This window comes from Equus przewalskii, chromosome X (assembly GCF_037783145.1).
Source record: "Equus przewalskii isolate Varuska chromosome X, EquPr2, whole genome shotgun sequence".
In the NCBI taxonomy this organism is placed as follows: Eukaryota; Metazoa; Chordata; class Mammalia; order Perissodactyla; family Equidae; genus Equus; species Equus przewalskii.
Genome location: NC_091863.1, coordinates 8,617,560 through 8,630,313, shown reverse-complemented (window position 1 = coordinate 8,630,313; position 12,754 = coordinate 8,617,560). Strand labels below are relative to the sequence as shown.

Sequence of the window (12,754 nt, the reverse complement as noted above, 5' to 3'; positions counted from 1 at the left end):
GGGCATAATCATATGTTTTCCTACTGAACTGCATTTTTCTATAAACACTTCAAAGAGTGCATCTGCTTTACAAATGAAACAGTCGATACAAAGAACAGTAACAATAAAAATATACGCCTATTTTTATACTATTCCTGGTTTATAAGGCAATCATCTGTAATGCTCTCATCTACAAGGATGGAAAGTGATATATAACTGTTACCAAGGAAACAGTGAAATAAAATTGCATGTAAACTATCAAGCAGTTTAATAACCAGAAAATTAGAAGAGCAAGAAAAAAATCTCCAGATAGAAACATGACACATTGTGCCACCCATGATGGACGCAACCAAGGGTCACAATTCAAAAAAGAAGATGTAAAGGGTCAAAACTTGCCAGCTATGCCAATGCTTGGCAGTATTTTTTTTTCAGTGATGTGCATAAGACAGCACTGGGTTCTTGAGGGGCAATCAGAATTCTTATTCTTCACATGATTAAAAGGGCATGGATTCCGGCAACAAGTAGTTAAATGTAGGTACTCTGAAAAGTCAAAATGTGCTGTTTATTAAGTCCAGTGTGGATTAGTATTCTCTTGTAATTCTCTGTAATTACCACTCTCTCTACTCACAGATAGGACATTTAGAAAATATCAGGTATGCTTTCTACAGCAAATGCTTTCTGAATTAACATTGAGAAACTCAAGTTCTTGGGAACCAAAGACAAGCCTAAGGCCGGGGGTAACTATGTGTGTTCATCTCTAAACCAAGAGAATTTTAAGCACTCAAGAAACCACGTTGATCAAAGCTAAATCCTTTAGGAAGATTATCCACTCTGAAATCAGGAAAATCCTGCAGTGTAAGCACTTTTATATTTCACCTTTGAGAAAAGAACTTGATTTCTGTAACAGTGTTTAAAACACACACACAGGACTTTATTCCTTCAAGGGCAGAAACAAGCAGCTGCAAACACATGTTTCTGCATGCTGATGACCCTCTACAGGTACTTCTATTTCAGCTTGGGGACCATCACCGAGCTCACGCTGAGAAACGAGTAGATTGCCTATGGATGGAAGCTTTCTTAATCGGCACATAAGCTCAGAACATGTGCAGCTTCTCTCTTTAGAATAAACACTCTATTTGGATCACGTTAAGGATAGAAAGTGAAATTCACACTCATTTACTAAATTTTAACCTCTTTTTAAAATAAGATACTAATCCCCCACAGCCTGGCTTGGGTTTTGCAAAAACTCAGATTTGTGAATATCATGAAGACACTCTAGAATTTAGTAAAACGAGTATAAAACATCTTTTCACTGACACACAGCACTGTCCTCTCCCAAGCTCCAAAGTTTAAGAACTAAATCTAGGCTCTAGATGTTTCATTAATCTTATTGTTTAGCATTCGAGGCCACTGAAATCTATCTTGGTTATTTTAAACTACACTACTGGTTGAACTTCTTTCCCTTTGGCCATCTCACTGTCCATCACACATATGGCATCAGGCAATCGCTAAACTGTTGCTCACAGTCACTTCCCATCCACGGGCCACGATTTGACAGCTGCTGATAAACCAGCCACAGGCAGAAGCATGTAGGAAGTCAAGAGAATAGAGGTGTGAAGCCATGGCCCTCTGTGATATCGGCGTGAAACCAAACAAGTTGCCACACTATAATCATCCACTGCTTGACATATGTCTTCTGAAGTGCCAGGTAACGCCTCTTCTCCGTGACAGACATATTTATCCCTCAACTGTATACCTCATGTCTACCCCAACTAAGTTACACTGGAGCCCTTTCCCTGGGCAATTGGCTTGTGACATTAAGACCGACCCACGTAAGTAGAGAGGGAAGGTGGAGATGGCAAGAAGAACAAATAAAGACCTGTGGATGTTGCAAAGAGGCACATCTGAATGGCCACATCCAAAGTGACTGCTTCTGAAATGTCTCAAATGTAATTCAGCAAAACAAAGTCAATATACATTCCTGACTCGGGCTATCTGAGGCTGCTCATTCTTGCCTGATGCAATCATGCCCCACTGTGACACTAAGGAATGAAAGAAAACCTAGAATTATTCTCTCAGTCTGGAAAGCAAGTCCACACTGTGTCCTGGGAAACACCTACTGTCTACCTCCCAAGGTCCTGGTGGTAAGTGCTGTAAAGAGCTCCTGGGGCAGAAGGCCAGTCCTTCCAGAGATTTGGGCAGAGAAGATGGGGCAAGATTTCCTAAGACTTCTTATACCAGGCTCTTCCCAGTAATGCCACACTGCAAGAAGCACAGACCTACTTTCTGGGTTCGATGAAGACTATGGAAAGGGAAGCAGGGCAGAAGATATAGGACGAATGCTCTGTCCAGGTAATACCTAGGTGGCCAAAAAGTGGAAATGTTCTTCCTCTATCAGCACTGCTCCAGAAAGCTGCCTGAATTGGTGACTTTTCTTCTGCTTCAACAACATGGCCACTTGGAAGCAAATTTCTAAATCTTTCAAGGCTTAGGACTACATAGTTACCCAAAGAAAGGCTAAAGGTCTTTCTGTTCTGTCTCCATGACTTCAGCATCTAGGTCACTGCTGGGAACACCTGACCGGTTACCTGGGTCAACCTACAAGCTAAGTTTTCCAGGGTGTGGAGGTCTAATGCAAGGGGACGCGGGGTAGCGGGGAACCGACACTTTTGCTCACTACTACTTGGAAAGCAGGTAGCCAAGCTCTAAGCACTTCTGCCTTTGCCTAGCAGTAACAATTACAACCATCTTCTCTTAGTCCTGAATTATACATGTGACCCCAAGTACCACTGGGGCTTTTCCTAAGGGAAAACAAACTGTCGTGAACATTGGCGTGTGCGTGAGGGCGTGTGTATCTGTGTGTGTGTGGTCTACACCCGTGGATACAGAAGCTCCACCAGCCAGTGAGAAATAAGTTGAATGCAGCAGCCCCTGGCCGCCTCGTTGCAGTCCTATCTTAAGCCCCGCTGCTCTCTCTAGCTTTTACTTCTCCCCCAGCCTCCCGAAAAATAAAGCACCAAGTTGCCCGCGGCGGTGGCCCTGGGTGCAAATGAACCGGCGCAGCCCCTACCTCGAGAGCTTTGCAATCTTCACAAAGCTGAAGACATCCATGCAGGCAGCTGGGGACCCCGAGCGCGGTGGCTCCGTTGCCCCTTCTCAAGCCAGCAACTGCAGCCTAGACAGCCCCATGGCCGGCCAGGACCTCAGCGCACCCCAGGGCTTGAGTGGCGGCGGCGGCGAGTGGCGGCGGCGGCTCGGGAGAGCCCGCACCTGGCGGCGGTGACTGCTACCCCCCTCCGGCCGTGAGCTGCGTGTGCATCCCCGAGCAGGACCATTGATGGGCGCCGGTGTGGGGAAAACTCAATGGAGAGGGGGCCGGGCAGGGTGCAGGGGCGGGGGCGGGGAGCGAAGCCCCGGTTGTTCGCTCCGCCCCGTGCACCCGCCCGGGGGAATGCCGGGCGCCCTGGGCAGTGAGGCCCGGGCGAGGGGCGCTGCTCTGCTCCTGCTCCCCGGCCAGCCGGCCCGGCTGCCCCGTGTGCCGAGGAGCGCAGACTGAGCCGGGAGGCGGCGGGCGAGCCTGGCACACTCGCACGCACCCCTCCCGGCACTGCAGCTGCCTCTCTGCCTCCTTCCCCAAGCCCAGTCCTTTCTCCTCTCCCCACCCCCACCCGCGAGGGTGGGGGGGCTCTCGTGTCACCCGCTGCCTGTTCCTCCAGATCTAAAAGATCTGATCTAACAGTATTGGGCACACGGGGACCGTGAACACTACCCCCTCCCTCCGCAAACCTAAGGAGAGCTGTGCAACCGCAGGTTGCCCAAAGCCTTGGTTTGTTCCATAAACAAAACTAGCAACCGGGAAGGAGCAAGGATGATCGAGGCTGGATCGTTTGTCAAGGGGAAGGGGAGGGAGATGCCCAATGCAGCTGGCTGGATTTGGAGAGTGCAGGGTTCCCTCTGCTTCCCCTGAACCGCTGGAGAGAGACTAGACAGCCGGGTTAGCTGGGAAGGTGTGTCTTTGGACAGCAGCACCAGGGGAGCCTCAGAGAAATAAGAAAATAAGAACAGGAGGCTTGGGGGGGGAGGGAGGGGACACAGCTGCTTCTTACTAGAGGGGCATAGAGATGAGGGTCCAGGAGCCAGTGGCGCGGAGACTAATTTGAATGAGGTTCAGAATCTAAAGGAAGAGAAGGGAGGAAAAGGAGGGTCTGGCAGGCAGAGCGAGAAGGGAAGGAAACAAAAAACGAAAAACAAAAAACCTTACTCAAAAAACAAAACGACGAAAACATAAACACTCACCTTAGGCAGAGTAAACTCCAAGTTGCAGCCATTTAGAACTCTTAGCCTTCTCTTTTACATAATTATCTGGGATAATCACCCCTCTTCATTAACTCAATTCTATCTCCCCGGAGGCTCAGGCTTCTTCGGGTCCCTTTTTCTTGTTCTTTCTCTTGGAGTCTCAAGGCCTCTTCTCCAAAATCCTTTAAATTTTCTCCCCAGACTCTGTGAAGGTCAGCTGGCTGCACAAAGTGTGTGTTCTCCCACCCAGAAGCATTCACCTGAAGGCAGGGCCACCGCAAAGAAAAGATGCCACCCCCGAAATGTTGGAGGATCTGACCAGCGCGCTTCCAGCTCTCCAAGGGGATTAGGGAAAAGGAAATAGGTTTAAAGTTCCCAGACTTCTGCTCCTATCCTGGTCTGTTGCTGTATTTAAAGTCTTCAGTATTCAAGCCTAGTACTTCCACTTTTTTTTAAAGGCATTTCTTTCAAAAATTAAACATAAAATCAGTAGCAATCTGAAAAATGTAAATGATTTGAAACAGGCACAAAATTACATTATTTAAAACATAAATAGAATCAATTTTCCTTGAGCTTCTTACAGACAGACGAGTTTAATTTCATGAACAGGGTTACTACTCCTGGATCAGAGAAGGCAAGAGGGACCTTGGCTGTTGAACCTCCCTCCCATTGTTTGTGTAAAATACTTAGAGCCCGGGTCTGCACTGTGCTGGATGATTTTTAAAGCACATTTGCATCTGAGTCTCATAGCAACCCTGTCATATAAGTAAGTCAACATGTTTTAAAAAGAGAAATCTTTTCTTTTTTATGCCACAATGTATTCTCAACGTACTAGACAAAGAGATGTGTTGTAAACGTAGGTCAGATAAGTTTACTTGTCTGACCCAAACTGCGCAAAAGCTCTCCATTCGCCTTCAAGCTAAAGTTGTACTCCTACAATGACCAACAAAGCCCTAGATGTTTGCCTTTGATCTCTCTGACCTCATCTCTTACTCTCCACCTCCCTCTCCCTCTCCCCTGGCCACCACCCCTACACGTAAGGGGCCCCAGCAACACTGGCCTCCTTGCTTTTCTTCAAACTCTGAAGATATCCTCCCACTTTGGGCTCTTTGCAATGGCTGTTCCTTCAGCCTGGAATGCTCTTCCCTCGGATATTGGCATGGCCAGCTCCTTCACCCCATCCAGTCTTTGCACAAATATCACTTCCAAAAAGCTACTTCTGAAAAGCCTATTTAAAATTGCAAGGCCCCCACACCCTGGACTCCGAGGCCCCATGAACTGTTTTTTTTTTCCCTTGTTTCCATAGTGCTTATCACCCACTAGTACATTACATAATTTATTTTTATGTCTATTATTTGTTGTTTCTTATCTGATTCTCCTGCTAGAATAAAAGCTCCACAAGGGCAGGGATCTTTATTGTTTGTTTTTCGGGTGTTTTTCACTGATGGGTCCCAAATGCCTAGAACAGTTCCCTGGATGTAGGAGGACCTTAATAAATATTTGTTGAATGAATAAATTTTATGCTCATTAGATTCACAGCCAAACCAACACTGGCCAAGCATCCCCAGTGGGTACTGCTCTCTGACCTCATTGCTGATGTGTTTCTACCTCCCCACCACTCCTCCATCCCCAGCATCCTTCATCCTCCTTTGGATTGCTAATGATGGCAATGAAGGCCCTCTCATATTCTCCAGTTATTTCCCCCTTCGCCCTTTCTACCTTTCCCGAAGAGAGTGGCCACCAACACTTTCCCTCATCTCTGAGTCAACATCTGGCAGCGCAAGAGCAGCTCTTGATTGGGAAAGGGAAATAAAGCAATGCCTTTGGAGAATGTGTTTTGAAAAAGTGCTTGCTTCGGAGAACAGAATAGTCAGGATGCCCTTAAAAAGATAACCCTATTAATAAAGAATTATTCCAGATAGCAAATAGCTAGTTACTCAACAGTGAAAGTGACAGGAAATAGGCACTATGTTTACTTGTAGAGAGACAGTCTCCCTTCAAGACACCTGGTCTACCTGGAACAGCTTGCTGTTGGGCTTCAATCTGTGCCAATCTGTGCACTCCAGTTATGAATGGTGCAGATGCCCACACTCCACAGCCTACCAGACACCAAGGGAAACAACTCACTTCTCCAGGTCTTTATACTCCTCTGATATATTGATTATCCAGTATGTTCTCTAATGTTGATGTCTTTTTCTAAAGCCAAGAGATTCTCCCCCTCCTCCTTTGTTTTTCATTAAGGCAAAAATGGAAGAATCTGCTCCCTTGAAACATGCTAACACAGCCAGTTTAGCCTTTTAAGCCCTCTTGGCAGAGGCAAAGATTTGAGTAGCTGGTCTCTCACTCTGTTCCCTCTCTGTGCCAGGTGTGTGCGGCAGAGGTTGGGATCGGTTTGTCTAGCATGAAATAGATCTGCCTAAAACAAGCAAAAACCAATGAGTGGCATTTGAGTACATATGTGATTTTCTGAAGTTTTATCTTCAACCTGGCTAATCTCTAAGGCCCCTTCTAGATCTTGTAGAGATTTCCTCATTGGAAACTGTATTACCCAGCCTTAAGAATATATTTCATTTGCTTTACTTGGATCCAAGTGACGTTTAGTCATTTCTGAAAATCAAACACACTTGCAAACACTATTGAATGTATTCATGAATAAGAGACTCAAAAAAATAAGATCCAGAGCAAGTCATTTAACTTCTCTGAGACTCACTTTCCCCACCTGTAAAATGGAAATGATAATACATCCCTCCCTTACCTAGAACGAGCCCTTGAAGTTGGACACCAATTCAGAGCGGTGTACACGCGGATTGAGGCACATGGATATTAACTCCAAAAGGATTTCCACTCTTGAGCTTTGGGCAGTACTCTTAGGAAAAGTTTCAGCTTCCATGATCACTACTTTGAAGGTGAAAACATTTGCTTTGATTGATCAGAGATGAGTGTTTTGCCTAAAAATCAATCTCATCGTTGCCTGGTCAGTCACCAAAGCCCTGAGCAGTAGTATCTTCTATGCTCTGGGGGCTTCTCAGGGGAAAGAGGGAGGCATTTCCCCATCACTGTTAAGGCCTTATCTCAAGCTGGTGTCAGGGATCTGCTGTTGGGCCAGATGTTTCATACAGAATGGCAGCTGAGGGTTCTTTTGCTACAAATTATAGTAGAGAGAGCTCCATGCATTTCTCAGTTGGACTGTAGCATCTTGACCATCTGGTCACGGTCTTGAAAACAGAAGTGAGTAAATAAAAGTAAGGTACCCATTACTTCAACAAATATTTAAGAAATGTCTCCTATGAACCAGGCACTGTTCTAGGCACTGGGGAATACATCAGGCAACAAGACAAGTTTCTGCTGTCATAGACTTTACATTTTAATAAGGAAGATAGATGATAAACAACAAAATAAGAAAATAACATAAGAAAAATAGCAGTTGGTCATGTGCAGAGAATCAAGATCACTCTGATTGAAAGGGAGTGACTAGGTGTCTATGTAGGAACCAGTGGTCAAGGGAGACCTTTCTAAGGAGATGACATTTAAATGGAGGCTGCCACTCAACATTCACGTGGAAGAGCATTCCACACAGAAGGACCAGCAAGGACAAATAAGAATGCAGTCCTTGAGTCAGGAACAGCTATTGTATGTTTGAAGAATCAGAAGGCGGCCACTGTGTGAGGGGTATTGTGTTAAATGGAGTGGGAGTGGGAGAATTTACAGGGGTAGGCAGGGGCACGATCTAGCGGGGCACAGTAGGCCACGGTAAGCCACCTGCTTTTTATCGTGGGATGGGAATCCATAGGAAGGTTTTTAGCATGCATGTGGCAAAATTGGATTTATATTTTGAATGACTGTTCTTGAGGGAAGTGAGCATGGGGGCAGGGAGACAATTCAGGAGTCTGTTGCAATAATCCAGGAGGAGACAGCAGTGGCTCAGAAAGGAACATGACAAGGATGTGGTGAAAAGTAGCCACGCCCTGGATACATTTTGAACAGGATCTGTTGATGGATCGGATGTGGGAGGTAAGGAAAGAGAGGAGTCAAGGACGACTCACTAATTCATGTTATTTAAAAAAATGCCCTGATTCCCTTCATCAGGTATTGAACATATAAAAACCAGAAGGGTTTTCCCTGCCTCTGCGCTCATGCATTCTGTTCCTCTCAATGAACTCTCATGCTCTGGAGGCCCACCTGCTGATGTGTGATCCTCACCTCTCTTGCATGCTCTAGACGCTCACTGGAGCACTTACGGTCTCTTTCTCCTACATCAGTGTTTTTTCCTGAACTACTGAATCATTCCTATGTGCATTCAAACATGCTGCTCTTTATCCCACCTTTAAAAAAAATCTCTTAACCCCTACCCCCATCTCCCTTCAGCTAAGTCCCATTCTTCTGTTTGTCTTTATAGCAAAACTTCTCCAAAAAGTGGTCTCTATTTGCTATTTCTCACTGTGTCTTGAATCCACTCCATCCACGGTTTCTCACCATACTTACAATCACTACTCCATTGAAACTATTCTTGTCAATGTAACCAGGGACTCTGCGTAGCTAAATCCAGTGGCCAACGACTCAGTCTTTATCGTACTTGACTCAGCTGACGATTCCCTCCTCCTTGAAACATTTTCTTCACTTGGCTTTGGGGACATCACTCTCCCCTGGTTTTCTTCCTTCCTTGCTGCTTCTCTATATCTTCTTTGTTATTCTTCTGTCACTGCCTCATCTTGCCAAATGCTAAACACTAAAATGTCCCAGGATTCAGTCCTATACCTTCTTCTCTTGGAGTGCCTATGCTTACATCCTAGGTGACCTCATTGAGTTTTATGTTTAACCCTATCCGTATGCTGACAACTCCCACATTTATATCTGGACTGGATTCCTCAACTCCAGACCACCTGCTTAACATCTCTATCTGATGTCTAATAGGTACCTTGAACCTAACATATCCTAAAACTAATTCCCATAGAGAAGACTCCTCCCTACAGCCGTTTCCATCTGAATTAATGTCAGTTCCATCCTTCTAGTTACTTAGCACCAAAACCTAGGTATCACTTTTGACTTTTTTTTCTCTTAAACCTCACCTCAAGCCAGTCATCAAAACTGTCAGTTCTGCCTTCAAAATAGATCCACACTATTTACACAGCTCACTAATGCCACCACGACCACCTATGTTCAAGCCACCATCTCTCTCCTGGATAACTGCAATGGTTAACTAACTGGTCTCCTGTCTCTCCCATTGCCCCTACACTCAATAACTAGCAGGCTCCTTTTAACACAGCAGGCAGATCATGCCATGTCTTTGCTTGCAGCCTCCAGCAGTTTCCCCTCTCACTCACAAGGTTCCTTGCTCCTTCCTGACTTCATCTCCTGCCCCTCTCTCCCCTGCTCATACAGACCATTTGGTTACTCCACTAATTGGCTGTGGGGCCTTTGCACTTTTCTCTGCCAGGAAGGTTCTTCTCCCAGGTATCAGAGAGGCCTTTCTTTTATAATACTCCATTTCAAACAGGAATACCCCACCCTCTAGCATTCCCTACTCCTCTTTCGTTGTTTTATTTTTCCCCATAGCACTTCATACCATAGGATAATTTTAAATCATTTTCAATTTCCTATTTCTCCTACTAGAATGTAAGCTCCATAAAGGAGGAAGGGGATCAATAAATATTGTTGAATGAATAAATGAATGAATGGACTAGGCATCTAAGGACAATGGGATTCTTGAGAAATGAGGTAAAAAACTAATAAGAGTAATAAAGGAACGATTATTTATTTTTATTCCCTTCCTTCCTTCCTCCCTCCCTCCCTCCCTCCCTCCCTTCCTTTCTTCCTACCTTCCTTCTTTCCTTTCATTTTTTACTCTTTACCTTGCATGTATGTCTTAGTATTCTACAGGAATAGGGGGTGGGACTAGAGGTTAGAAGGCAAGACAAGCTGATTTTAAAGATTATTATTTTTATTAGTATTAAATAAGCAGGTGAATCATGCTGGACATTTGTAAATTTTCATTTTTCTAAATGCTTTTGTTCCACTAGTCATTGAAATAGCCCTGAAAGTTAGACAATAAAGTTATTATCGCATTTTGGTGATGACAAAGGTGAGATAGGAAAAGCTAAATGATAATAATAATTACTACAAAATGTGAGGATTATTATATTATGAGAAGCATTGGTTCCTGGGGATAAGTCTAGCATCAGAAGGGGAACTTTTTTTTCTTTGGTGAGGAAGATTGGCCCTGAGTGAACATCTGTGCCAATCTCCCTCTTTTTGCTTGAGGAAGAGTGGCCCTGAGCTAACATCTGTGCCAATCTTCTCTATTCTGCATGTGGGACACCACCACAACATGGCTTGATGAATGGTGTGTAGGTCTGAGCCTGGGATCCAAACCTGCGAACCCTGGGCCACCGAAGCTGAGTGCACGAACTTAACCACTACACTACCGGGCTGGTCCAGACAAGGGGAATTTTAAATAAAGATTGGGGGGGAAAAATCTCTCAAGTTCTATCAATATAATTCAATTTTTTTCTCCCATATTTGATTATTTTAAAGGAGACTCAAAAATTAAAGATGCCATATGGGGCATCAGAAAGAGCAACAGACAAGTCACTAAGATCTCTCGGTTCCATTCCAAAATCTGTAAATAGAAATGATCCTTGAGGCATTCCTTAGCTTTCTTAGTTTTTGGCTTCCCCACCTCTAAGTTTGTATGTTCCCATTCCCTTCGCCCCCATGCAACGCAGATACACAAGTGAATCTTCCTAAAGGCCAAGAGATGTATGATATTTTGAGATCCCATCTACTTTGGTAATTCTGTAATCAAGAAAAGATATCTGTACCCCCATATTCATTGCAGCATTATTTACAATAGTTGAGGCATGGAAACAACCTAAATGTTCACCGACAGATGAATGGATAAAGAAGATATGGTGTATATATATCCAATGGAATATTATTCAGTCATAAAAAAGAAAGAAACCCTGCCATTTGTGACATGCATGGACCTTGAGGGTATTATGTTAAGTAAAATAAGTTAAACAGAGAAAGACAACTGTATGATATCTAAAAACATATATAAAACAAACTCAGATACAAAGAACAGACTGGTGGTTGCCAAAGGGGGGGTTAGGGGGTGGGTGAAATAGATGAAGGTGGTCAAAAGGTACAAACTGCCAGTTATAAGATAAATAAGTCCTGGGGACGTAAAGTACAACACAGTGACAAGAGGTAACAATACTGTATTGCGTATTTGAAAGTTGCTAAGAGAGTAGATCTTAAAAGTCCTCGTCACACACACACAAAATTTGTAACTATGTGTGGTGATGCACGTTAACTAGGCTTATTATAGTAATCATTTCACAATATATACATATATCAAATCATTATTTGTACACCTAAAACTAATGCAATGTTATATATCAATTATATCTCATTTAAAAAAATAAAAATTTTAAAAACATTTTAAAAAAAGAAGGCTAGGTTCTATAGGAACAAATTCAAGATCAGAGACTTTTACCAGTCAATCATATAACTATAAAATAGAAATTTATTAGCTCATCCTCTTATAAGCTGAACTTCAGTTCAAGGTTAAGAACCACATTTGCTGTGTGTACCTTCCACTAGGCCATATTCAGTCATTTAATTTCCCTTATATCTTTATCCCAACCCTCTCTCACCCATTTTGCTCAGGCATATACCACAAGTCTGTCAGTGTAGGAAGGATTATAATTACTGCTTTCCCACTGAATCTCCCTTTGTCTGATGAGGAAGGGAAGGAAAAGGGGGAGGAGGTCATTTAAAAGATTCTGCTGGTGTATAATTTTCAGAATATGAATTCTTACTGTGATATGCCCTGTAACAATATTGTATAAAAAGAAAACCATAAAGGCTCATATCTATCGAAGACATATTTTAATATTTCAGGCTCATTTTAAACCTCTCAGACCTGGATTCCCTTTTACGCTGTCTTTCTAACACAGCACTCTGGCATCTTAGCCCCTGACTAGACAGAAACTAACCAGATCTCTTTCAATAACAGACATGATAGTCCACTTGCTCCTTATCACCCTAGGAAGAAACTTTTAATTTAATCAAATAAAACTTTCCTCTGAGAACCACTCAGAGGGCTTGTTTTTGAGCGACTGGTCCAGTTTGCATGTGACGTGGGACCAATAACCCTTCCTGTAGTCACCCCCAAAATTTCAGATCCATCTTTAGCTGTGGGCCTGGCTGTGTGAGATGCTAAAACCTACCTCTTACACATTAGCCTTCCAAGCAGCAGGATGGAGGGAGATCCATGAACCCTTTCTTCCTGAGGCACTAGCTTTGTCTCTGATCAAGAAATGTGATCTTCTCTTCTCTATGGCTTTTTGTTATTATTATTATGATGTTATTCATTCTGGCTTTCCTCAGGATCCTCGCCATCAATTGGCAGACAGATGTCCTTCTCTATGGTTCTTCCTATGTCCTGCTGTGTCACTGGCTAGTGACAAGCTGTGGC

At 43.8% G+C, this 12,754-nt stretch overlaps 1 protein-coding gene across 8 annotated transcripts in view; it reads right to left on the bottom strand.

Moving 5' to 3' along the window:
• Positions 1-12,754, bottom strand: part of FRMPD4 (FERM and PDZ domain containing 4) — a 797,725-nt gene that overhangs the window by 501,548 nt on the left and 283,423 nt on the right. The window contains exon 1 of one of the 8 annotated variants that reach the window (XM_070604455.1): positions 4,276-4,963. The exons of 4 other annotated variants lie outside the window; for them this stretch is intronic. In XM_070604455.1, the coding sequence (XP_070460556.1) occupies positions 4,276-4,307 (32 nt within the window). In that variant the 5' untranslated portion in view covers positions 4,308-4,963. Of the gene's footprint in view, positions 1-3,049; positions 4,019-4,275; positions 4,964-12,754 lie in introns of those variants that run through there. 3 more of the 8 variants (XM_070604448.1, XM_070604454.1, XM_070604447.1) reach the window with 3 other exon arrangements.